This window comes from Furipterus horrens, unplaced genomic scaffold, assembly GCF_987537825.1.
Source record: "Furipterus horrens unplaced genomic scaffold, mFurHor1.1.pri manual_scaffold_10, whole genome shotgun sequence".
Classification (NCBI taxonomy): domain Eukaryota; kingdom Metazoa; phylum Chordata; class Mammalia; order Chiroptera; family Furipteridae; genus Furipterus; species Furipterus horrens.
In genome coordinates this window covers 20,319,897-20,344,026 of record NW_028327180.1, presented here as the reverse complement: position 1 = coordinate 20,344,026, position 24,130 = coordinate 20,319,897, and the positions used below count along the sequence as shown (strand labels likewise).

The window sequence follows — 24,130 nt, the reverse complement described above, 5'->3', positions numbered from 1 at the left end:
TCAAAGGCTACAGAAAAGACAATTTATATAAAAGTACTAGCATCTATTATACCACCTTTAGCTTTGAAGGTTCTGATTGGTAATTTTGGATGGTAAATACATTCATCTGATTATTTCAGTCCTCTGGTATTAGATGAAACTGTTAAGACATATGAATTTCTAAAAGTTGTCTATCACACAATAAATAGAAGTTAAAAATAATGAAATGGTAATTTGATTAAAAGAAAAATTGTCTAATTTATTTTTCACTGAAAAGAATCATCTTTAAAAATATATAACATAATCATATCAAACAATATTAGTTTAAAAATGTACATATTATTCCATATTTTGAATATATTTCATATACTCTTTAAAAACTCTTTAAGAAAATGAAACTATTTGCACTTCACTTAGAGAAAGCAACCAAAAGAGCTTCAAATTTTATTAATAAATTTTCCTTGGCATATGACCAATCATATCAAAATTTGATACTGAGGCGATACCAAAAGGGATGATATACCATTTCTACTCCGGTTACACAGTTCTCTCCCATCCCCTAGGTTTGGTGTTTGTAGCATCCAATTTAGCTTATAGTAAAAGGTCTCCAACTGACTTCTCGATGCTCCAAATTTTGTCACTTTAGTGTTCCAAGAGTGTCAATTTAGCAAGACTACCAGTTCACTTGGAAGGACAGCAATCATGTCTTTTACTTTTTTGTATTTCTCATAACATGGGCAAAAAGATACGAATGGAAGTCCTAGAATCATAATAAAAGCTATTGATATCCTAATTTAAAATCAACATGCTCAATTATTATAAGCCCTAAATATAAATGTGGTAATTGAGTCACGTACGTTGAACCATACCTTATCACTGAATTCCCTTCAGGTTGCTCTTTATGCAGAATATGTTGGAAGTAATCTTCTATGGCTTGAGCAGTTAGACATTTTTTTAAGTAGGGGTAGTAGAGATGGTGCCGTGCTATGATGCCTATTGTATACAAAACACCACATTACTAAGCACATATGCTGAAGATCAATCAAAATGACTCACTGATTTGACGTATCTTAATCTGATTCTGTGAGGACATTGTGTATTGGGTAGGGGTGGAGGAGGGGAAGGGGGAGACTTGAAAGGATGCAGTGGACAAACTGTAGCCATCAAAAGTGAATCTGTTAGTGGTGAATGCCATTCTCCCTGCTTTGGCAATGCACAGAGTTCCTCTAATTTAGGGTTGCCAGATTTAGGTATGTCTAATTTAGGACATGCTTAAACACTGCATGGGACACACGCTAGCTACAGATTACTCATTATTTATCTGAAATTCAAATTTAACAAGGCATTCTTTATTTTGTCTGGCAACTTTATTTCAAAGAGTATTATGAAAGTTTAAGAAAATTTATTTTTATTCCTTCAACTTTTGAGACTAAGCATGTGCCATATAGTTGCAACTTGAGAAAAGAGGATGGAAGATTGATGCAAAATGAAATGAAAAATATGAGAATATTAACTCACAAAGCTAAGTTTCAGAGGTTAAGGACCTTGACAATCATGCTCACTGCTCTATTCTGCCTACAGCTCACATTCTAGAGCAGTGATTTTCAACCAGTGTGCTGCAAGAATTTTTAAAAATGCAATACCTATTATATTTAGTTAGGAGCACTGGCCTCTTTTCCATTAGATTGCCAAATTAAAAAATAACAACAGCCAACACAACAATAGCCCTCCAGTGTGAATGCCCTGCCCTGAACCATAAATGCATAGGTCATATAACAGAATTGCAACCTCTAGGTAGCTAATAAGGATGCGTCTGATTGGTTAATTCTTGGTACCAGAAATCCTTATATACAAGTATAGGCACCTGACTTTTTCAAAAAGTCACTCTGGAGCAAAAAGGGTAGGTAATTACTATTATTATTATTAGTAGTAGTAGTAGCAGTAGTAAATCAATCAAAATTATACTTATATTTTTTCAGAGTGGCAAAAAATATTTTTCTGGTGTGTCAAAGAATTTTAGTAGTTTATGAGTGCCGTGAGATGAAAAAGGTTGAAAACCACTGTTCTAGGAAATGTTCAGAAATAAAAGGCTGGCTAATCCATTTCTTTAGTCATCTCAGCCCAAACTGCTCAAATAAATGCAGCAGGTAATGGTGAAACTGAAGTTCACATACTGTCTGTGGCCATAATCCAGATAACTTTCCAGGAGTAGACCAAGTGTCAATGGAGCCATTGTTTAACAGATTTCAGAAACAGGCACCTGTGATAGGTATTTGCATGTCTGTACTCAGTTTACAAACTCACTAGACAATGGAGATTTAGGTCCTTCTGGTTTTTATATGTTATTTTTACAAAAGGACAAAGGCATTTACAGTCCACTTAAAGGCATTTATTAAACAATAGCCTGGTTATTCCTGGAATTTCAGTTAAGAGATGAGTGAATGACATTCTGTGAGGCTGAAAAGGACAAAGAACCAGGGAAATTATTCCAAGGAGAAAAGGAAGGATCTGGCAATTTCTGGAGAGGAAAAGGAGAAACCAGTTTTAAGAGGTGAGGAGAGCTCTGTTTGGTGTGGCTCTAAAAATAAGTAAATAAAATGGCTTTTTTTAAAAAAAGAGGTGAGGAGATATTCTTTAAAAATATGTAAATAAAGGAAATATATATGAATTAGGAAAAATAGAAATATGGTTTTAAGAAAGTATTGTACTATTTAGTGAACAATAAGGATAAGATAAAAAGGGAACGCTTGGCAAAAGGCCGATTCATATAAGTGCAATATAATACTAAGAGATAACAGTGGGTTTTCTGACCCCAAGTATGTTTAACTTATTTATCTTTTTGTGAAAATGTATTATTGAAAGGCACAGTTTATTTGAAGCACACATTTTTGTTTGTTATGTCAGTAAGCAAACAGCTAGATCGCATTGGACAACTTAATACACCTTACCCATCACAGTAAACAAAAACTTTCATTGTTTGAAGCCGAACGAACGCTTATTAAATGACTGAAACCAATTCTAGGGATGTGAAAAGTGGTTTTTATAAACAAAAACATACCTATATTTGCAGAGTTGCCTTTGTCCCCGCTTCTTGTATAGGCCAGATCTTCTAAGCGGTATGTCAGTGAGCCACTTGGTAGGTCTACCCATGGAAAGAAGTTGAAGGGATATACAAAAAGTTAAAAGAGAGTCCTATGGGATGTGGTTGTTCTAACTGGGAAGTCACACCAAGCAATTGGTGTGACTAATCTAATTGGTACAATTAGATCACCCCTTATCACCACCCCTTTTTGGAAGGCTTAGCACTCTCGGTTGGATATATGTTTCTTTAGATTTCTAAGGACATTAAACATTTTTGAGGCATAAATATAGTTCTGCTTAAAAATTACAACTTTTATGGAAAGCCAGCAGGAAAATGAGAGTAAGTGATGATGTTGAGATATTCGTATCCCTCTAACTGGGTGTAACTGCATAATTTCTAGAACGTTAAAGATCTATAATGTTATTTAATAAATAGGAAGCAGAACAATTAAGATTTTTTTCTCTTTACAATGATTTTGTGGGAATAATAACTTTTTTTTTTTTTTTTTACACTCTAAAGCCATATCTTATCTTTATGGGAGACCAAAACTTTATAGATTGAACAGCATTTAAATGCTGTGGCAGGACATACCAGGTAGGGTGTATGAACATACCATTTAGGTCATCGTCTATCTTGGGTAAATCTGGTGAAGCCAGTGTGTCCAGTGTGAAGGTGAGATCTTCATGGAAGGTTTCAATGTGTCCTCCATTAATCAGGTGGATATCAACCTGAAAAAAAAATATTAAGAACAAATGAGAAAGAAAGATTTTATGAAGAGGAAGATACTTATAACTTATTTTAATTGGAATGCAATCAGTTAGTTCTTTACTCCCACCTTAGGCGGTCTGTTTTTGAAACTAATGCTCATTTTTGAAAACGTGCTGCTTTTATGGAACTACATACTGCTTTGTCATTTCTCTCAGAGGAAAGAAAGAAAGAAAAAGAAAGAAAGAAAGAAAAAGAAAGAAAGAAAGAAAGAAAGGAAGGAAGGAAGGAAGGAAGGAAGGAAGGAAGGAAGGAAGGAAGGAAGGAAGGAAGGAAGAAAGGAAGAAAGAAAGAAAGAAAAAGGAATAGAGAGAGAGAAAGAAAAAGAAAATATACAGATTCCCATCTACTTCTGGGCAAGTCTTCCCTCCAAAGTTCTGCCTCTGCTGGGGATGAGAGCGCTGAATGTTACCCGACAGCCTGGGGCAAACTCGGTTGAAGAAGCACTAACCAGTATGGCCCCGAGGCTGATGCTGGAATCAAAGCCTCTTTGTTTCTTGTACATCAATGACTGATGGCTGCCTCATCAGTACAGTTTCCCTGAAAAGCATTTCCAGCTTCCTCACCCAGTCCTCTGAGAATTTAATCAGGTCACAGACACACACCTCTCAAATGCCAGAGCCTCACAATGGAGCTTTCTGTGCCATAAGCAGGGTGTCATCCTCATCATTTTATCAGGGTGTGGTGACCCTGGCTTGCACGCATACCAATGTGCAGGCAAGTCACACTGCAGCATCTAACCTAGAGTAGCATGTCTTAAATTTAGGCTTCTGATCGCATTCGTTTATGTACGTAAGGGTGGAGCCATGTCTTTCTCTTCTCTGCATCCTAATATCTAGTGTAGTCAGTGCCTGCAACATACGGGCTCTCCGTAAGTGTCGTACTAAACTGTACGAGTTTCAGTTTTGTGTTGTTTTCCAAGGTGGCCCTTGCCATTATTTTTAATCTTCTTCATGACCAGTACAGGTGCTGTGAGAACTGGAACCATGCTGTATAAAGGCAGTATCACCTGGAATGGTATTCTGTGTTTGCTCCTAGATTATTATTAGTTTTTATCCTTAGGCTGCTCCATCTAAACAGGGCAACCTCATTCTACCCCACCCCATCCTCTTCAGCCCGCTTAAAACCGCTGCTTGGTTTTTCTTGCTTAAGGTTACTAAAGCAAAAGCAACTGAGCAAACTGAGGGTTCATGGGTTGTTCATGATTCTTGCCACTGCAAGTTCTGGGCAAAACCGAGATGCCCAGAAATAACAGGTTGCAATAATTTGTGGCGGTGATCTGGTAAAAGCGTTTGTGGCCACACTGAATGCTATTACCAGGTGCTCAGCTACAGGTTCTCGCTCAGGATACGTTCCTTCCAGATGTTGAGAAATACGCTGAAGCCTGGGCATTTGAGTATTTGGTCTGGCAAGCTACCTTTCAAATATTTCCAGGTGGAGACTTTCATTAGCTGTTAACTGGATTATCATCCACTTCCCTGTTGTTTATGACTTCATGGTAGCCTATGAGGAGCCGATTAGGGATCTTGTCTTTTTATTAATGGGTTAAGAAAAGGCTTTTTGAAACCAATTGATCAAAGCGACTGGTACGTCCCTTTTAAAAATTAACTTTAAACTTATGCCGTACATTGGCTGCCCTAGGAACTCCTTTTCAATTTGTTATGGCCCAAATTTCCAGTAACTATATTAAAATCTGAAGATGGCATTGATTGCTGATACAACCCACTCCTTTTCCATCATGGAACATTTCTATCATTTTCCATAACCAATAAGACTGGATAACCTGAGGTTTCAATAATATTATAGTTAATCAAACACTCGGCAGCCATATTGCCAAAACTCAGATCATCATAAATCCAGCCAATGGAAAACACATTTTGTGTTACTGTATTTTCTTCAACTCTAAGCAAATGGCTTTTCACAACAGAGGACAATTCAGGAAAGTCATGGTTCAGGTGGATTATAAGGGCAAGTCCAGAAACTTCTACACAGGACATATTTTCTATGGCTTTTGACAAAGATGAAGTAACTCTAAGAAGCTTAATTTTGGGAAGAGTAAGAGTCTCACATACTTCCATTTGGAGTTAAGGGAAAAAACAGAAAGGAAAAAGGAATTATTCAGAGAGACAGTGGCTGACAAATTTCCAAAATGAATGAAAGAACAGATTATTTGATACATTTAAACCTATGCATTCCAAACCAGGTAAGCAGAAATGGACATCTAGACACAACATGTAGAAATGGTAAAATGCCAAAGAAAAAAAGAAGCCAGGTAAGAAAGGACATTAACCACTGAGGGGCTGCCAAACTGACAGCTGATTTTTCAGCAGCAATAGTAGGGATAATCAAAGTGTTTATAACTTTCAGCCTACAGATATTCCTAGTAAAATTTTCTTCCAAACTTGGGGAGAAATAAACTCATTTTTAAGACTTTATTTGGGGGGGGGGGGCAACTTTATTTTCACAGTAAAACTGAGCAAATGGTACAGAGAGTTTCCATATACCCTTTGTCCTCCTACATGCATACCTTTCCCCTATCAACACCCTGCACCAAAAAGACATGTTTGTTATGATCAATGAACCTGCAATGACACATCATTATCACCAAAGTCCATAGTTTAAGTTAGGATTCACTCTTGTTGTATATTCTATGGGTTTTGACAAATGTATAATGACATTAATCAGCCACTATACACAATAATTTCACTGCCCTATTCATCCCTTCCTCTCCCTGACTCATGGCAACCACTGTTTTTTTGTTTTGTCTTGTTTCTTTTTTACTGTTCCCATAATTTTGCCTTTTCTAGAACATTATGTAGTTGGAATTTCACAATATGTAACCTTTTCGGATTGTCTCCTTTCATCTAGTAATATTCATTTAAGTTGCCTGCATGTCTTTTCATAGCTTGATAGCTCATTTCTTTTTAGCAATGAATAATATCCCATTGTCCAGCTGCACCACAGTTTATTCACTCACCCAATGAAGGAAACCTTGGGTGCTTCCAAGTTATGACAATTATGAACAGGGCTGCAGAAAAAAATCTGTGTGCAAGATTTGGTGTAGACATGTTTTCAGTTCATCTGAGTTAATACACAGGGAACATGATTCCTGGATCACATGGTAAAAGTATATTTAGTTTCGTAAGAAACTGCCGCACTTTCTTCCAAAGAAGCTGTATTAATCAGCACTCTCACCAGCAGTGAATCAAAGTTGCTGCTGCTCCACAGCCTCACTAGCATTTGGTGTTGTCTTAACCGGTGTGGTCAGCACTTGGTGCGGCAAACTTTTCATATGCTTCTTTGCCATCTGTATATGTTCTTCAGTGAGGTGTCTGTTAAGGTTATTTGCTCATATTTTAATCAGGTTGTTGAGTTTTAATAGTTCTCTGTATGTTTTAAATACTAGTCCTTTATCAGATATGTCTTCTGCAAGTATTTTCTCTCTGAAAGTGGCTTGTCTTCTCATTCTCTTGACAGTGTCTTTCACAGAGCAAACACTTTTAATTTTAATGAAATACAGCTTATCAATTATTCCATTCATTGGTTGTGCCTTTGATGCTGTATCTAAAAAGTTGTCCTGAATATGCCAAGGTTGCGGGTTCAGTCCCAGTCAGGGCACATACAAGAAGCAACCAACGAATGCATAAATAAGTGGAACAACAAATCGATGTTTCTCTGTCTCCCCTTTCCTCTCTCTCTCTCAAATCAATTTTTAAAAAAAGAACTTAATTTGAATCAAGAAAAACAGGCTTCTTTGGATTATAATGTCTTTTAACATTCTTGGGCTCTTCGTTTTTAGGATAGTGTGTAACAGGTAACAAAAATTTTAAAAAATAAGGAGAAATTTTTTCAAACAGGTAGTCATGAACCCCAAATAAACTAGTTTGCCATAAAGCTTAGGAATGCCAGAGAGAAAAACAGAGCCATGTAATTTTCAAGCTTGCATATTATAGTTTCTTTCTGGTCATTCTTAGTCAGAATGTGTGTAAGTTCTCTGAGAGATTCAAATTTATTCTCTTATGTAATTGAGTACTTATAGTTAATAATTAATTTAACCATTTATTTTAGAAGTATACCACACCCACTTATGAAAAGTCATGAGGCAATTTATGTAGTTCAAAGGCACACTATCACGTTTAAGTACTAAATAAAATACTCTATAAAACATAAAGAAGTGGATGCCATCAAGGACTAGTCATGTTCTGCCTTTTTGAATAGCTTCCCAGCACAGACATTACCTCCTCCCTATGCTCTTCAGTGCATGCTGTTTGCTCTTGAACTCACCACTTAACCAAAACAGCTGGGCTTGTCCAACAGAATCAGCAGGTCAGTGGCTAGGGTAAGAGAGTGAACTTTGTATCCTAACTGCCTGGGTTGGAAGAGTGGCTGTGTAGTACCTTGAGCACGTTATTAAACATTTCAGAGCCTCAGTGGAAAATTGGGATAATGAAAGTATTTACCACAGGGGTGAGAATTAAATGAGTTTAGTAAATGCAAATCACTTAGAACAGAAGCTGGCACACAGTAAGAGCTAAATAATTATTAGCATCTGCCCGTTCAACATTCCTCCAATTTCCTATAAAACTCCTTCTTCCTTTGAAACTGGTACCTCTCAATTTTACTATTTGTTCATCCCTTCCTGTTGTTCTTATCACTCCCTGACAGGTAGGTACCAGAGACTCTGGAACATGCCTCATGAGTCTTTCCCCTCCATCCCAAATCTGCTGAAATCCTGCTTGTGATTGAAGATCAGTGTTCACATGGGTGACTCTCCCAATATCCAACACCTTGGCTTCTCCAACTCCAGTGACCTTCATCTCCACACAGATATCAACAACTCATCCTTTTTCCTTTGTTAGTACCTGGACACCCTCCACCTGTAACATCTACAGCCACATTGCTCATCTTTCTTATCCCGAGTTCCTATTAGCCTCCTGTTTCCAATTGTACCTGCTTATCCACCAGCGCTGGACGCAAGTCCTATCCTTTCATTCCATGTATGAGAAGTTCTTCTGGTTTTGCTTCCTTCTTCATTATGCTTTGGTTTAGTCCTTCAACCTATCTTTTTAAACAACACTTCCAACTTCTCACTCTTCTCGCTCCATTTTCCTTCTGCAATACTTACCCCAATGTGGATCAATCCAGCTTTCTTTGCCCCTAAAATCGCACTAAGTAAATCACTCAACTGCATGCCCTGGAGCCATGAACTCATGGTCTCTGCCCTCAGCAGAGCCCTCAGCCCAGTCTGGCGCCCTCCTCCACGGCCCCTCGCCAGCTCCTCATTTCTTTGCAAACTTCCTACCCACTACTCTCTCATCTCTCATATCCAGTCACCAAGTTTTACCAAAACCACTTCCTAAATAGGCCTTGAATCTAGGAGACCCTCTTCATTTTCTCTCTGCTTCTCTTCATCTCTAAATGTCTCTTTTCTCTCCTCCAAAGAATTTTCCTCTCTGCTGCTAAAGTGATCTACCTGGAGTTAAGTACCACCACGTTCCGTACATCCTTAGCATCCATTGGTTTCTCCCGACTGCTTTCCGATACACGCCTCATACCACAGCTTGCCCCAAGGCCCTCTCCGACCAGGCCTCTGTTCACCCCTGCATATTTATCTAGGTTTGCCTGACCCGTACTCTGTGCCCTCGATTACCTGGGTTCCCTTGACTGTGCCTTATTTTCTTAGAACCATGCATCAGCTATGCTGCCTTTTTCCCTTCCGACCAGGCTGGTTGAGTGTCTTTCTTTGTCGTTCTTTGTGATTTTCAAGTATTAACCACTGCTCCCCAGTAACTGGCACCAGTAAATGATTATTGAATTAATAAATAAATGAAGGCATCCCATTTCCGTAAAATAATAAAAATTATAGTAACATTTCATTTTATATGTCCATTTAGAATAGAGATGTTTAAAATTGAGGCAGAATTAGTCATGACAAGGTCAACATGACAGAGTAACTGGACACTCCTATTAGCTGGCTGGTGGCTCAAGCCGTCAAGTACCTGGCTGAGTAAAAAGCAAGGACGTGATTGACAGTTATCACTTATTGAGCAACAGGGACCCAGCAGTATATTAGGCACCCAAGATTGCCCTCTAGCTCCCCTCCTGACAGCATAAAGACTTCAGCAGCTCTAGGCATCACATCCCCATACATCAACACTTAGGAGTCACAGAAAGGTCTGCTTCTCCCTTGCGTTTCTTTGATAAAGAGGGAAAAAAAGTCCTATCCCAGAACCCTCACCCTACCGCCACCATAAGAATATTTCCCTCCAATCTCAATGACCAAGCTGGGCTATATTCCAATCCCCGAAACTGGTCCCATGCAGGCGTGGGAAAGGGGGGCATTAGTTTGGCTTAGACCAATCAGGATTCACCTGAGTCGCCTGAGGGAACAGGACACTAAAGCAAAACTACACTCTTAGGATGAGGAGGGAAATGGCTGTTGCAAAGGCAACGGGCTGTCTTGGCTAAAATGAGTGCCATGGTTGAATACATGTCAGATGTGGAGTCAGGCACAACCTAGTTTGATCCCACGTCTGCCATTTCCTAGTTGGTGTGCGTGTGATCTTGGGAAACTCCCTTCTCCTCCCTGAGAATCAATTTTCTCATCTATAAAACGGGGGTACCAAAACCTAGCTTTCAGCATTACTGGGAAGATTTGAGTAAAATAACATACATAATGTTGCCTACCACAGTGTACTTCATTCATTCATTTAAAAATATATTTTGACCCCTAGGATGTGCCGGGTATTGTGCTGGGAATATAGCAGTAATAAAATAGATATAGTCCCTCCCTGCATATAATTTACTAGCATTAAATGTCAGTTTTAAAAATCTTCCTAATTTTGCTGACTAAAATATTCAGAAGCACTTTGATTACTTTCACAATCACATTTTAAAGAAACTCAATGTTTTCAGGAGTGCTTATGGCTCCTGAAGTTTTATGTTTACTATGTGAAGGTTTAGAAACATTCATTTTTTTCCTGTTTAATTTAAATGATCAGAGACATTTATATTTTATGGGTATATTTTCACTGTGAGTGTTATCTTAATTCCTAGACCAAAGGTAATTGGCCAAGTGCAATATCTTTAAAAATGAACAATGAGACACTATCCAATACAATCTTATAACCCTGAGAAAAAATCCAAATGCAATAATGTGTGATCTACCCAAGTAGTAATATACTTGGTCTAAAGTCAAGACAGATCTAGTTCATGGGGAGGATTAATTTTCACATAACAGAAATAATCAGGTAATCAGGGTGACCCATTCCCCAACCATGACTGTTAACAGCTTTTCTCTTTCAATCAAATGAGCACTACAGTTAACCAGGCTCATCAAAACCAATCTCTACAAAAAACACCAATATCACATATGCTTGAAAGTATAATTAAGAAAATATTGTAGTAGATTAAGGAGTCTCTTACCTTAACCTTTTTCTTGGGATACAGGAAGAAAAATGGTTTTAGCACAGGAGATCTAGAATATTATACAGAAGAAGGGACAATAAACATTAGGTTCTAACTCTGAGGGTTCAGAAAAAAAGAGGTGGGATTTCAAGACCTCTGCTCACTACTCATGCCAGACCCACCACTACTTGGTGTTCTTAGTGACCAATCCATTTGTTGTTTGCATTTTCCTTTGAGCCTACCGAAGAGCATTCAGATTTCTTCACAGAAAAAGCCTTTATATACACAGAAACCAAGCATTAATGGGTCATTAGAAGCTGAATAAAAAAGTTGTTTTTCTAGTGCAACTTCTGGATTTTCACCAATACATCCCTTCATCCAGTCTCCTGTAAGACCAAGTAACTATACCAGAGAAGTCTGGGTAGAGCCAGGGCATAATTTCTAGACATGGACAGAGATAAACGGCTTTTGGTAAGATCTAATATTTAAGTTTAACCTAAATAACAAATATAAAGTCAGAAGGAAATCTACTCATCTAATGTGGACAGACAACAAAGTATAACAAAAACCCACAAAAGTTATAAACAGGAACAAAGACACAGAGAACGTATTGAGTATTTGTGGACCAGATTGACCAGGAGTTGAAACTAGAGACAAAGTATGTTATTATTAAATTGCATGGTGTGTAAGATTAAGTTTATGGGATCAAATATCTTGGGATCCTTAAACATTTTTAAACCTTTTTAGAGTGAAATATAATACTTAGAAAAGGTCAAGGAACAAACACATTACAGCCCAGCATACATGTAATCACCACCTATGTCAAGAGACAGAGTACTGCCTGCAGCTGGGAAAGAAGGTTCCCTCCTGCCTCTCTCCCAGTTACTACCACACCCATCAAAGGTAGTCACTCTCCTGACTTGGATGAAAAGCATTTCCTTGCTTTTCTTTAGAGTTCTTCCACCTAAGCATGCATCCCCAAACATGAATTTATTTTTGCCTGTTTTTTGGATTTTGTATAAACAGAATTACAGTACATACTCTTTGGTTCCTGGCTTCACTGAATGTTATGTGTGTGAGATTCATGCATGTTGTTGAATGTAGCTATAAATCATTCAGCTAAATACAGTAAAATTTCATGACTGTACAGTATTCCATTGAAATAATATACCACAACTTATTTATCCATTCTATTCTTAGATGTTTTAAAAAGGCAAAGAAGTTTTAATTTCTTTTTCTAACTATGTAGCCTCTCATTCCGGTGAAGATATGGACTAGCTTTTGAATTTATTAAATTGCTTTATTTAAGGGAGAGAAACAAAAAAAGTATCTTAAATTCAGTGTGCTTCAGAAAAGGAGTACCTGGAAAGGGTTGGTTCTGATTGGGCTGGCAGAGAGGGAAGGTGAGGTAAAAACTGAATCTTTAAAATGTGTGTAGATGAGTTAAATTATTTATGGATTGCATTTTAAGATAGTAAAAGGGGTGATACAAATTATATTTGTTATAGAGGGGTACCTTGGGTCTGACAGCATTAAGAATTTTGCCCTGGGTAAGTTCTCATAGACACCCAAAGAAACAAAGAAACATAGTATAAAATTTTGCTTTCAAAAACAGAAGTCACTAACTACAGTAATTAAAATGGAATAAAACTAAAAGTTAAGTCCCTCAGTCACACTGGCTACATTCCAAGTACTTAGTAGCCCATATGGCTAGTGGTTCAGTATTGTAGAGTACAGTGATCATTTCCAACAGTGCAGAAAGTTCTATTGGACAGCATTAGTAGAGAAAGTTAAGGCAACAATATTTTAAATATCAGAAACCTGGAAACAACCTAAATGTCATTAACAGGAAAATAGATACGTAGATGGAATGCTATACAGCAGTGAAAACGAATGGCTACATGTATCAACACACAAATCTCACAGATAATAACATTGAGGGGCAAAAGATCTGTATTTCGACACCATTTAAACATAATAATACTAATGTGATTTAGGGATTCATATGTAGCAAAAGTATTTTAAAAATGCATGGGAATGATCAACAACAAATTCAGCACAGCCCCTCTGGCACTGATGGAGGAGATGCAGTTGGAAAGGAGTGAAATGGCCTACTTCACAGGTTTGTTCTCTTTCTTTCTGTTCTTTTTGTAAAAAAGATTTTATTTATTTTTAAAGAGAGGAAAGGGGAGGGAGGAGGAGAGGGAGAGAAACACTGATACATGAGAGAGAAATAGATCGAGTGTCTCTCACACACCCCCAGGTGGGGACATGGCCCCACAACACGGGCATGTGCCCTGATTGGGACTTGAACCCGTGGCCCTTGCTTCATGAGATGACACCCGACAACTGAACCAGAGGACTTGTTTTATTTACTTCTTCACATATAAGTGGGCATACAAGAATTTGTTATTCTTTATGTGTTTTAATATAAATAATATACCTTATTTTAATTTATATATATTAAATATTGCATAATAAATTTTAAATGGAGGGAGTTTCATGAGCCTCTAAGCGCATGGGGCTGTGTTTTGCTCATTATGCTTAGTGCCAAGCACAGTACCAGGCACACTGTAGGTGTGCAATCAATGTTTGTTGAATAGTCAACCAAGCATACTAAATGAAAGTTTGTATGTTATTACAGTGTTGACTCTTAGACAGAAACAGATGCTTCTGCCCTACCATATCAGGGTATCCAGTAACACACACAAATAATTTTTTAATCATGTGTTCATTTTACACATATATATTACATCGATATAATTAGATATTAGATATACAATATTTATATAATTAGATATATTATAAGTATACATTAATACATAAATATTATATCTATATAATTATATATTAGATATCTAATATCTGTGGTGGGCACCCCTCCAGTATTAAGGGTACAATAGTGACCACAAACAAAATTTCCTGCCCTCAAGAGGCTTATATTTGAGTGCGTGGGGTGGGGGAGAAGAATATCAATAATAAAGAATATAAATTAGTAAAACAGGTCAGATGGTGACAAGTACTCTCAAGAAAAATGAAGCTGAATAGGGGACCAGGGAGTGTTAGAGGATCTTAGGCAATATTATATTGCGGCATACCTCTTCAGGGGAAAGGCTAAGGGAGTAAACCCCGACAGAAAATCCGGAGCCGGAGTCCCTAAGGCGGTTTGACGTTGTAGTCAACACCGGCAACTCCTGCGGCGCACCTGAAGCCAAGCTGTATTGACTCCGTCTTTCCCTTGGACCCTTCAGCTGCGAAGAGAGGGGGGGTCTGCTGCATGGGCAACAGCAGACCCTCCATATCACCCTGCCCAGGCTCTGTAGCTTCAGCTTCACTGGAGAGGACACTCCAGCGTCATCGCAAGATGTCGATTCAACACGGGAGGAGACAGATACCGTGTCACTCCCGAGTCGGACTGCACAGCCATTCTCGGCGGTGCAGATAGACTCTTAAGAAGCTACACCATCGTCTCTCGAGACGGACGGCTGCCGACAACGACGTGTGAGGTTGTTCTCTTTGAGAAAGGGACTTTGGGCTGAGACCTGAACTGAGGGAGGAAGCCATGAGCATTTGAGTCAGAATGAGGAGAAAGTGCAAAGTCCCTGAGGCAGCCTGGAAGGGAGGTCAGTGCGTGGCTGAAACACACTGAGCGCCTGGGAGAAGGTCGGACTGGAGAACAGAGATTAGGAAGAGCCTGCTGCACCATCTTCAGGACAGCAACTCCAGGTGAGATTACAGATTTGGAACAAAGGAGTGGTGTCATCTGGTTAACATGCTTAAAGGGCCACTCTATTTTGAGAATAGATTATAGTGGGAACCAAGGAGATCAGTTAGGAAATTTTTGCAATAATTCAGGCCTGAGGTGATGGTGGCTGGAACCAGGGTGACAACAGAGAGGGTGACATACTTTGAAGACACAGAATTCTGGCCAATGGACTGTACTTAAGGAATGAGAAAAGGCAGCAGTCAGGGCTGACATGAAGGTTTTTGGCTTGAAGTTACCATTTACTGAGAAGAGGGGGAACTGGGCTGGGTTTGGAACATGCTAAGCTTGAGATGTTTACTAGGCATCCAAATGGGAGTTTTTAAGGAGACAGACAGTATACGTGAGCTTGAGGGCCAAGGAAGACAGAGGAGCTAGAGAAATAAATTTGACAGCGACTGGCATGTTGGTGGTATTTACAGTAAAGGTAGAAGGAGCTCATAGCGGGGTATAAGTGTAACCCGAAAAGAAGAGAGGTCCAAGAACCATGTCGTGAGGTGCTTCAATGTTTAGAAGTCAGAGAGGAGGAGGAAGATCCAGCAAAGGAGATGGAGCAGTATCAGACAAGGAGGTAGGAGACATCCACCAAAAGCTAGTGCCTGGGAAGGCAAGTTAAGAAAGTACTTAAAGGAGGAGAATCATGGCCAGTGGAGCCACATTATGCTCCAGGGCCAAGTAAGTGGATGACAACAACAGACCTTTGTATGAAACAAAGCAGACGTAGGGGCGACCTTGACAAGGGCAGTTCTGAAGGACCGCTGGGGGCGAAACCCTCCTTGTAGAGAGTTCAGGAGACAATGGAGAGAAAAGAATAAACAGTACAAACAATTCTTCTGAAGCTCTTTCCGCCTTATCAGACTTCATTAAACTGACACAAATACATACTGGAATCCAGTAATCTTAACACATCATATCTTATCTCCAAAGACCAGAACACAAAGCAGCTAGGAAATTCCAAAACCCAAGTGTTCACTTCCTTTTCTACAAACTGAACTACCAAGAGAAATTCAACTGCAGGGTCTGATGGAAGGACTAACCTAAATGAGGGGGGCACCTTCCTCTAATTTTGTTAGGTGAAGCTAAATAAGTCTCCTTTATTTGTCAATAAATCAAATTCCCCCCACTGTAAATCAGTGGTTGGAAAAACAGATTAGCTCAGCCTTATTTATTCTATCCCCTAGAAAAGCCATTTATCTCATGAGAACTTTAACCCCAGGGACCAATTCACCTTTCTGAGTCATATAGGATCAGCGCAGGTGACTGGTCAAGAGTCACAATAGGTTCCCGTGAGTCTCAAGAGAGTTAATGAACAAGAGGTGCCAGGGCAACAGGCCTCAGATCTCTAGACCCACCCGGCTCGCACCCCTATCCAGGAACCTATGGGAGAGGAGCAATATATAAAAACTGACTCTCGCATAGCGGCAGTAAACTTACACTTTTGGACGACCTCCAACCACTCCCATCAGACCCGGTGCTACAGAGGAAAAGAAAAAAAAAAAAAAAATGAAAACAATGCTCTTCTTACAATATAAAGTTTGCTACATTATTTAACCTCAGTGGGGTCCGTTATAACATAGGATTGATTTTCTAACACAAAATGCTATTAAGTTCTTCAGAAAATGCAAGTTAAAACAATGTCCAGAATTTATAATTAGAATTCAGTACATTGGCAAAATAACTTGACAATTAAACTTTCTTACAGAATAGAGTTAAGTTACTACAACTGAGAAAGCTAAAAGAGATAAGGAGATAAACAATTTTCATCAGATTAATTGAATTACATTGTACTCATTTGCTACATTCCTCTATTTTAAATATTCAATTTGTAGAATTAACTATTTTAACAGCCAACGGAAACCTTAAACTTTGTAGCAGAAAATCCTTTTTGGTTGTGGTGTGTGTGTGTGTGTGTGTGTCTGTGTTTAAACATTTATTTATTTTTTAGAGAGAGGGGAAGGGAGGGAGAAAGAGAAGGAAATATCTATGTAAAAGAGAAACATCGATCGGTTGCCTCTTGTATGCACCCAAACCGGGGGACTGAACCCGCAAACCAGGCCTGTGCCCGGACCCAGCATCTAACCAGCAACCTTTAGCTTTGTGGGATGATGCCCAGCCAACTGAGCCACACAGGTCAGGGCTGGTTGTGTTTTTTTTGATGAAGACATCTTCTCCTTGCTCCAAAAACCAAAATGTAATCAGGAAATTTTAGCCTTTTCAAACAAAATCTTTGAAGTTGATCTATAGAGAAGAAAAAAGGAACTAACTTTCCTTTCTCTCTGTCCATATACACCACCTAGTGGATTAATTAAAAACAAGAATGAGAAAAGACTTCGATAATGTAATAACTCAAATTATAGACATTGGCTAAGAAATAATGCCTTATAAAAATATGGGAAGGAAAGTATTATAAGAAAACAATAAGGTTTGGCATATAAGAGTGTCTTGTCTGTACATTAAGTACATCTTTGAATATTATCTGGATATTTAGGCAGTTGGCACATTTCATAAAAGGTAAGGAAGGAATCAAGAAACTCTACTGTGGGAAATAATTATAAAGTTAAGTTACTCTGAAGAAAGAAGTTAAACTTTGATTTATAGTATACAATTCTTTTATGCAGTCATGCAATATGTAGGTCTATTTCACATTATATTACGGGTACAACCAGCACTGAATATTTGTGTATTTCGCTTTAGACTATCTCCTCATAGTATTCTAATACTATAAATTATAGGGCCTTAGAAATCAATTAGTCTAGCTTTCTGATTTTACAGATGAGAGAGCTGATGAAGCCCAGAGAAGGTAAGAGATGTGCTGAAAGCCATAGTTACGCAGTCTTGCGATCAGAACTCAGATCCTTTGGATCTTTACAGAATGCTGTTTCCACTACCCCTCCTGATAAAGTAAAAAGTGACACTCAGAGCAGACACAAAGTATAATCCATACAAATAAATATGTAATTGCATCCTTTTATGAGAGAGACTAATAAGGGCAGCTAATTGAGATTGGAACGTTTTCTCAGTGGAAGTCACTGATCAAAGGAGTAAGGAAAAGGAATAAGCATTTCAGATAGCAGGAAAAGAAAAAGGCACATATACTTTTTCATTGTCAAGGTGAAAAGGAGATGGCGTGTTAGAGGGGACTCACAGCAGAGCTGGGGTGTGGGGAATGAGGAAGACCTGACAGGCTCTCTGGGGAGAGAGACAGAAGCTGGCCCAAGTGGGGGCATATAGGCCTGGACTGGGGTTTCTCTGTAACACAAAGGATCATAGAAGGATGCTAAGCAGAGAAGGCATGCATCCATATTTTGAGTTTTTAAAGAACACTCTTTAAAAACGGTGTTTTTTGCCTCTTGAATGTGTACACTATATACGGTATTAAGTTCAACCAAAGTGTGTGGATATTAACAATCATCTCCCTCTCACGCCTGTCCTGCACCACCCAGCTTTCTGCTCCAGCCCAAACAGACTCATCTTTTCTTTCTTTCTTAACAAAAATTGTAGTATACACATTGCTCTGCATTTTGCTTTATTCTCTTAACTATCTTGGAGCTTTTTTTATATCAGCTCACAAAAGCTACTTAGTATTCATTGCCAAGATATACCTGTAAGGCCTCTGAGGGATGAATTCCCAGAAATAAACAGGTAAGTCATAAAGGCTCTACACAATTTTAATTTTGCTAGAGATTTCTAAATTGCTCCCCAGAGTAAATTAATTTATACTCCCACCAGCCATGTATGAGTGCCTATTATCCTGTAGCTCTTACAAACACACCTTATTATCAAAAGTTTTGAAATTTGACAAGCAAATAGGTGGAAAATGGCACTTCATTGTAGTCCGCCTTTCTCTGATAACGGATCATTTTCATTGCATGTCGAGTCCTTGAAGAGGGCCAGAGTGAAGTCAGGGAGACCAGTGAGAAGTTATTGCAGTAAGCCATGTCAGAAGTGGCTGGGGTGTGGCAGTGGGGGTGGGAGAGGGGACAGACGCACAACCTATGCTGTGCAGGGGGGACTGACAGAATTTGGCCACACACTGGGTGTGGAGAAGGAGAGAGAAGAAAGTGTCAACGGTGATTCTTGGGTTTCTGAATGATGGTTTATAGGAGCAAAGAACTCGAAACAATTTAATTGTCCATCACAGGGGACTGTCACATCCATAGGACAGAATACAACATGGCTGTTAAACGGAATTGAGGACATTAAGAGGAATGAAAGTATAATCTGTTAGGTTAGGAAAGCAAGGTTTAGAATAATATGACTTGTATACTATCTGTGCAAAAAATAAAATAAAATAAAGGAGACTACTGTTTGTGTTCCGGGGGAAAAACAAGGAGTTGTATTTACGAGTGCTTGTCCATGCACAGAGCATAGGAAGGACGTATAAAAAATGTTGACATTCTGGAGAAAATTGGGGACTACAAGTTGGGGTGAGAAGCTGACTTAATTTGATTTGATTTTGTTGTAGTGTTTGTACTCTTTACTGTGTGCATGTACTATCTTTTCAAAAATTAAAAAGTAAACAGAAATAAAATCATGCATCTCAATCTACAGCAATCACGTCTCTGGCAGCAGATAGGCACTCCTTTCTGCTCCTCCCATCTGCACCCACACGCCGGTGAAACAGCCCCAGTCAACCTCTTTCTGAATTAATTCTCCACTAATTGATGCTAATGCCTTTTAGAAATGTTGCAAGCCTCATGGGAAAGCTTCTGCATGAACTTTGTACGGCTGATAATCTTAATCTCTTCCGCCTAATAACAAACTACATCATTGTGACTTTTGTTTATCACTCCTGTTTCCTATTCTTCTCACTCGGTCACCCCAAGTTTCTCTTGCCCACAGACAACTGAATAGAAGATTCCAAGTAGCTACTATATAATGTTTAGGAAAAGAGAGGAGATTTTTTAAAAATCAAGGCAAGGGAATTTAAGGTGTAAATAAGCCCCTTAGACATTACTGTGAGATCAGAGGATAGATAGGACCTGTTCACGACCTACCATGATCCCTGAGGGTTCTCCCAGTGTAACATGTTCTATTATACAAAAAAAAGTGGCAAAACTAAATTTTAGTGATGAATTTTCTGCATACTATTACTACTGATCTCTCACTACATAACGTGAATTTGGAGTGTTATCTCTCACGTTATCAAACTACAGGTTTGTGCACAAGTAGTAATATGCATCACAGTATTAACCTCCAATCTTGGGTCTGCTGAGTTCAACTACATGTTTTTAATTATTCTATTCCCTCTACATTCACAAGATAAAACCAAAAGGGGAGAATGTAGCAAACTGTTAAACCAAGGACCTTTCTTAAAGTGTTTCCAACACACTTATGAGATCAGTCATAATATTTACATATACTCAAGCACTTTGAAATCTCAAGCTGTTTTAACCAGCTGTCATTTCAATGTCAAACTCTGGTCATTTTAATGGGAAACAAAGGTCAAATTATTCTTTTCCTATTAGAGAAATACTTTACAGTTATTGAACTCTGCTTAAACTCCCAACAGTAAGTCCCTGTTGCCTATTCCTGCTATCTAGGTCACATGGGATTTTATAATTATTCACGAATAAAACATATAGAATTAAAGCAGAGTAAAATGTAAAAATATTATCAACAACCACAAGTATACAGAACCCAGTATGGTCTCTGCAAATTTGATTATTAAGAAACATTTATATCTAAGACTGATAACCGGTACATACACAATGTTAACTCAATTCTTTGTTTGTATGTAAAGTAAGACGGCAGAGTCATTTTTCATTGTGTATTCTAGGAATGACACTGTAAAGATCATTCCAAAATTTGCTAAATTGTTGGCCTTTAAAAAAAAGATAGTTATTTATTTCTAAAGCTTTTTCTCTCAGTTCATTTTTTAACCCCAAAGTCATACATTCATTTTTGGTCAACATCCATTTCTGCTTTTTTTTCAAGAATTTTGACTCTCACCTTAAAATATTTTACTAATCTGCACCAGGATAATAAATTTCACAGAATGATTTTATTTTAAGAATTAATCATCATATTAAAGAGTAGGGGCTTAGAATTATGCATTGAAATCATGACAAATGAAGAAAAGTACTTCGCGGTACCCACCTGGTTCCCGTGAAGTAAGGGTTAGCCCTTCCGAGTGACACATTCACCCGGTTCGTGGTTTGCTGTCATCTGCACCTGCTTCATTCATTCGTTCATTCATTCAACGTAAATGTATTGAGCATCCACCGTGAGCCAGGCATGACTCCTGGCCCGGACAGTTGGTAGTGAATGTTAACTATCACTTGTCCTCCTTGGAGGACTTACATTTTAGAAGGCAGAGACAGTAAAGACATGGCAAATAAATAATATAATTGCAGACATTGGTAAATTCTGATAAAAAGTAGGTAACAGGCTAGAAAGTGACTAGGAGAGGTGCCACTTCAGTGATGGTGATAAAGACAGGCCTCTCCTTATCTTTACTCAACTCCATATTCAAGCAGAGGTTTATTTATTCACGCCAACTATTTTTCTAACAATTAAAACACGATATTCCTCAACTTGCTGCCTCTGGATTCAGCCCTAGCCACTAGACTGAAAGTGTTTTTGCCAAAGTCACCAGCAACATCCTTGCTGCAAAATCAAATGGGAATTTTTTTGGTTTTTATCTTATTTGACCTCTTTGTAGCATTTGACACCATGACATCCTTTTGAAATACTTTCTTTACGTGAGTTTTTAAAAGCCTTCTGTCCTGGCTCTTCTTCCCTCCTCTGACAGATCCGTCTAAGCCTGTTTTAAGGATCCTCTTTTACAAATCCTTTGCATGTTGATATGAAATCAGTACCCATATGGTGATGTGTCCTCAGTGGCTCCCTACTGGATATTTTGAAGTGCCCCACAGACCCTCCCAAATCTGCGTCTTCCCCCATGTTTTCTTTCTCTGTGAGTGGTACCACCTCCCAATGGTCCCAGCCAGATTTCCTTCTCAAATTCAGTTCAGCCTCCTACAGGTCTGTAATCTGTCCTACAATTTAAAAAGGGGCATAAATGCTGGGATAAAGTCATAAAAGTAATTGACAGTCATTAAAACCGTTATATTCCACTTATTGAAATAAATATATCCTACCTGTGAAAGCAAGAAGTGATCAGTGATTACTTCGTAAGTCATGTATATGTCTGATGACTATGTTGTAAACCTGAAACTAATACAATATTGTATGTCAACTGCAATTGAAAACATTTTTTAAAATTTTAGTAGGTCAGATAGTGGTAAGTGCCCTCAAGAAAAACAAAGCAGGGAAGGGACAAGATGTGTTAGAGGATTTTAGGCAATATTAAATAGGGTTGCAGATTGTTCTTCTGGACCTTTAAAACTGAGGCTGGGAAAGAGGAGCCCCTTTCCTCTCTGATCTCAGAGCTGTTTGGATGTGAGCCTTGGAGCCGTCAGGGGCTGCTGCTCCAGTTCCATGGAGAAGCTGGTTTTTACAGCCAAGAAAGCAAGGAGTATAAAAAGTGGTTATCGCCTATTGCAATAGAAATTCTAAAAAAAAAAAAAAAAAAAATTAAACAGAATATGTATAAGCCACCAACTACACCTAGGTGGATTGTCCATGAGAAGAAGGGTACAAAATACATTCAGGAGCTTTGACATGACACATAAGTATAAAATCTAATTGTATAAAATCTAGTTACATAAAATTGAATTCAATCACTCTAATTTAATCATCAGAGAAGGAGAGGCCAACAAGATTAAAACAATTTAAAAATAAGACCCTTATGTAACAGTGTTACAAGTAAATTCAGAAATAACAATGCGACGTTATTGAAATACCCAGATTATTGCCAGGATTTATTGCAGTGAGTTTTCTCTACTTAATATGCATGTGCTTCAGATTATAAAACCAGGAAGTTCATTTGTGTGATGAACCAAAGACCATCACATTGATTGGCTGAAACTTTTCACGCATTTCCCACAATCTAATGTCAATGCAATATAACCTAATATTCAAAATGCAGTCCGCATTTCACATAAATTTTAGGATCAGCCACCTTCTCTTTGATTTGAGGAGAAAATGATAGATTTCTCCCCCATCATACAAGCTATGTTCACCAAGTATAAAACCAAAGGACCATAAAGTCATATTTATTGCTAAAGACAAAATATATCTCAATAATGTACTCTCCAAAGAAAAATGTAGTCACAGAGCAACACAGTCAACATCTGAGAGAAAAGGGCAAGGCCAAAAGTTCAAGAAAAAAATGTCAATGCTATATTTTACTAATGGTCTTTCAAGCCAAATATGATTTGGCTTGGGAATGTAATTTGGGGCCAAATGCCTGGCAAAAAATCTTAAACCAATGCATCCCTTCAAGTTCCAATTCATCTGCTTTAAGATTTCACATCTTTCCCTGAAACAATTGCTTGTTTACTGTTAGGTCTTCATATGCCTCTCTTTGCTTTATCTCTGTAACAGAAGTCTAAGCTCCCTGAATGCAGGTGCTCGGTCTACATGGTGTTTGTGTCACCTACTAAATCCTACACAACTTGGCGATTCACAAAATGGAAGCCTGAAAACAAATGAACAGACCCCACATCACACTGGATCTTCAAATCTGCATTGGTCAGACTGGGGGCTGCTGACTGCCTCCAACCACGTCTCTCGTGGCCACACCTGTGGGACCCCTCCTCTGGTGAAACACTCCACTCCTCTGGCCACAGGAGCAGGCACACGAACCAAGCTTGCCTAAGCGTCCTTCTGCTGGACCTTCCAAACTGATTCTGGGAAAGAGGAGTTCTTTCCTCTATGCTCTCAGAGAATGAGCCTTGGAACCGTCAGGGGCTGCTGCTCCAGCCTCATGGAGAAGCTGGTATTCACAGGAAGCAGAGAGGAGAGACAATGAGAGGCCAGATGAGTCGGATGCCGCTAATGCCAGCTTCAGCCCGGCTCTTCCCACAGTTAGGTTATAAGAGCCAATAAATCCCGTCGACTTACTTTCACTAAGTCATGTAAGGATTCTGTCACTGGGAACCAGAATTCTAACGAGTACAAATGAGATCAGTATTACTGTAAGGACTCTTGGAATCCATGAGGCCCAAATCCTTATGTTGGGTATTAGGAAAATGGATTAGTTAGAGAGGCTAAGCATCTTGCCTAAA

The 24,130-nt window shown here is 38.6% G+C and overlaps 1 protein-coding gene across 2 annotated transcripts in view; it reads right to left on the bottom strand.

Moving 5' to 3' along the window:
• LOC149999331 (uncharacterized) overlaps positions 1 to 24,130 on the bottom strand; it is a 72,430-nt gene that overhangs the window by 15,187 nt on the left and 33,113 nt on the right. Inside the window, exons 14-18 of one of the 2 annotated variants that reach the window (XM_090288976.1) lie at positions 16,431 to 16,470; positions 11,252 to 11,303; positions 3,675 to 3,789; positions 3,038 to 3,121; positions 849 to 972 (exon numbers count right to left, since the gene is read on the bottom strand). In XM_090288976.1, the coding sequence (XP_090145102.1) occupies positions 849 to 972; positions 3,038 to 3,121; positions 3,675 to 3,789; positions 11,252 to 11,303; positions 16,431 to 16,470 (415 nt within the window). The remainder of the gene's footprint in view (positions 1 to 848; positions 973 to 3,037; positions 3,122 to 3,674; positions 3,790 to 11,251; positions 11,304 to 16,430; positions 16,471 to 24,130) is intronic. The other variant, XM_090288977.1, reaches the window with a different exon arrangement.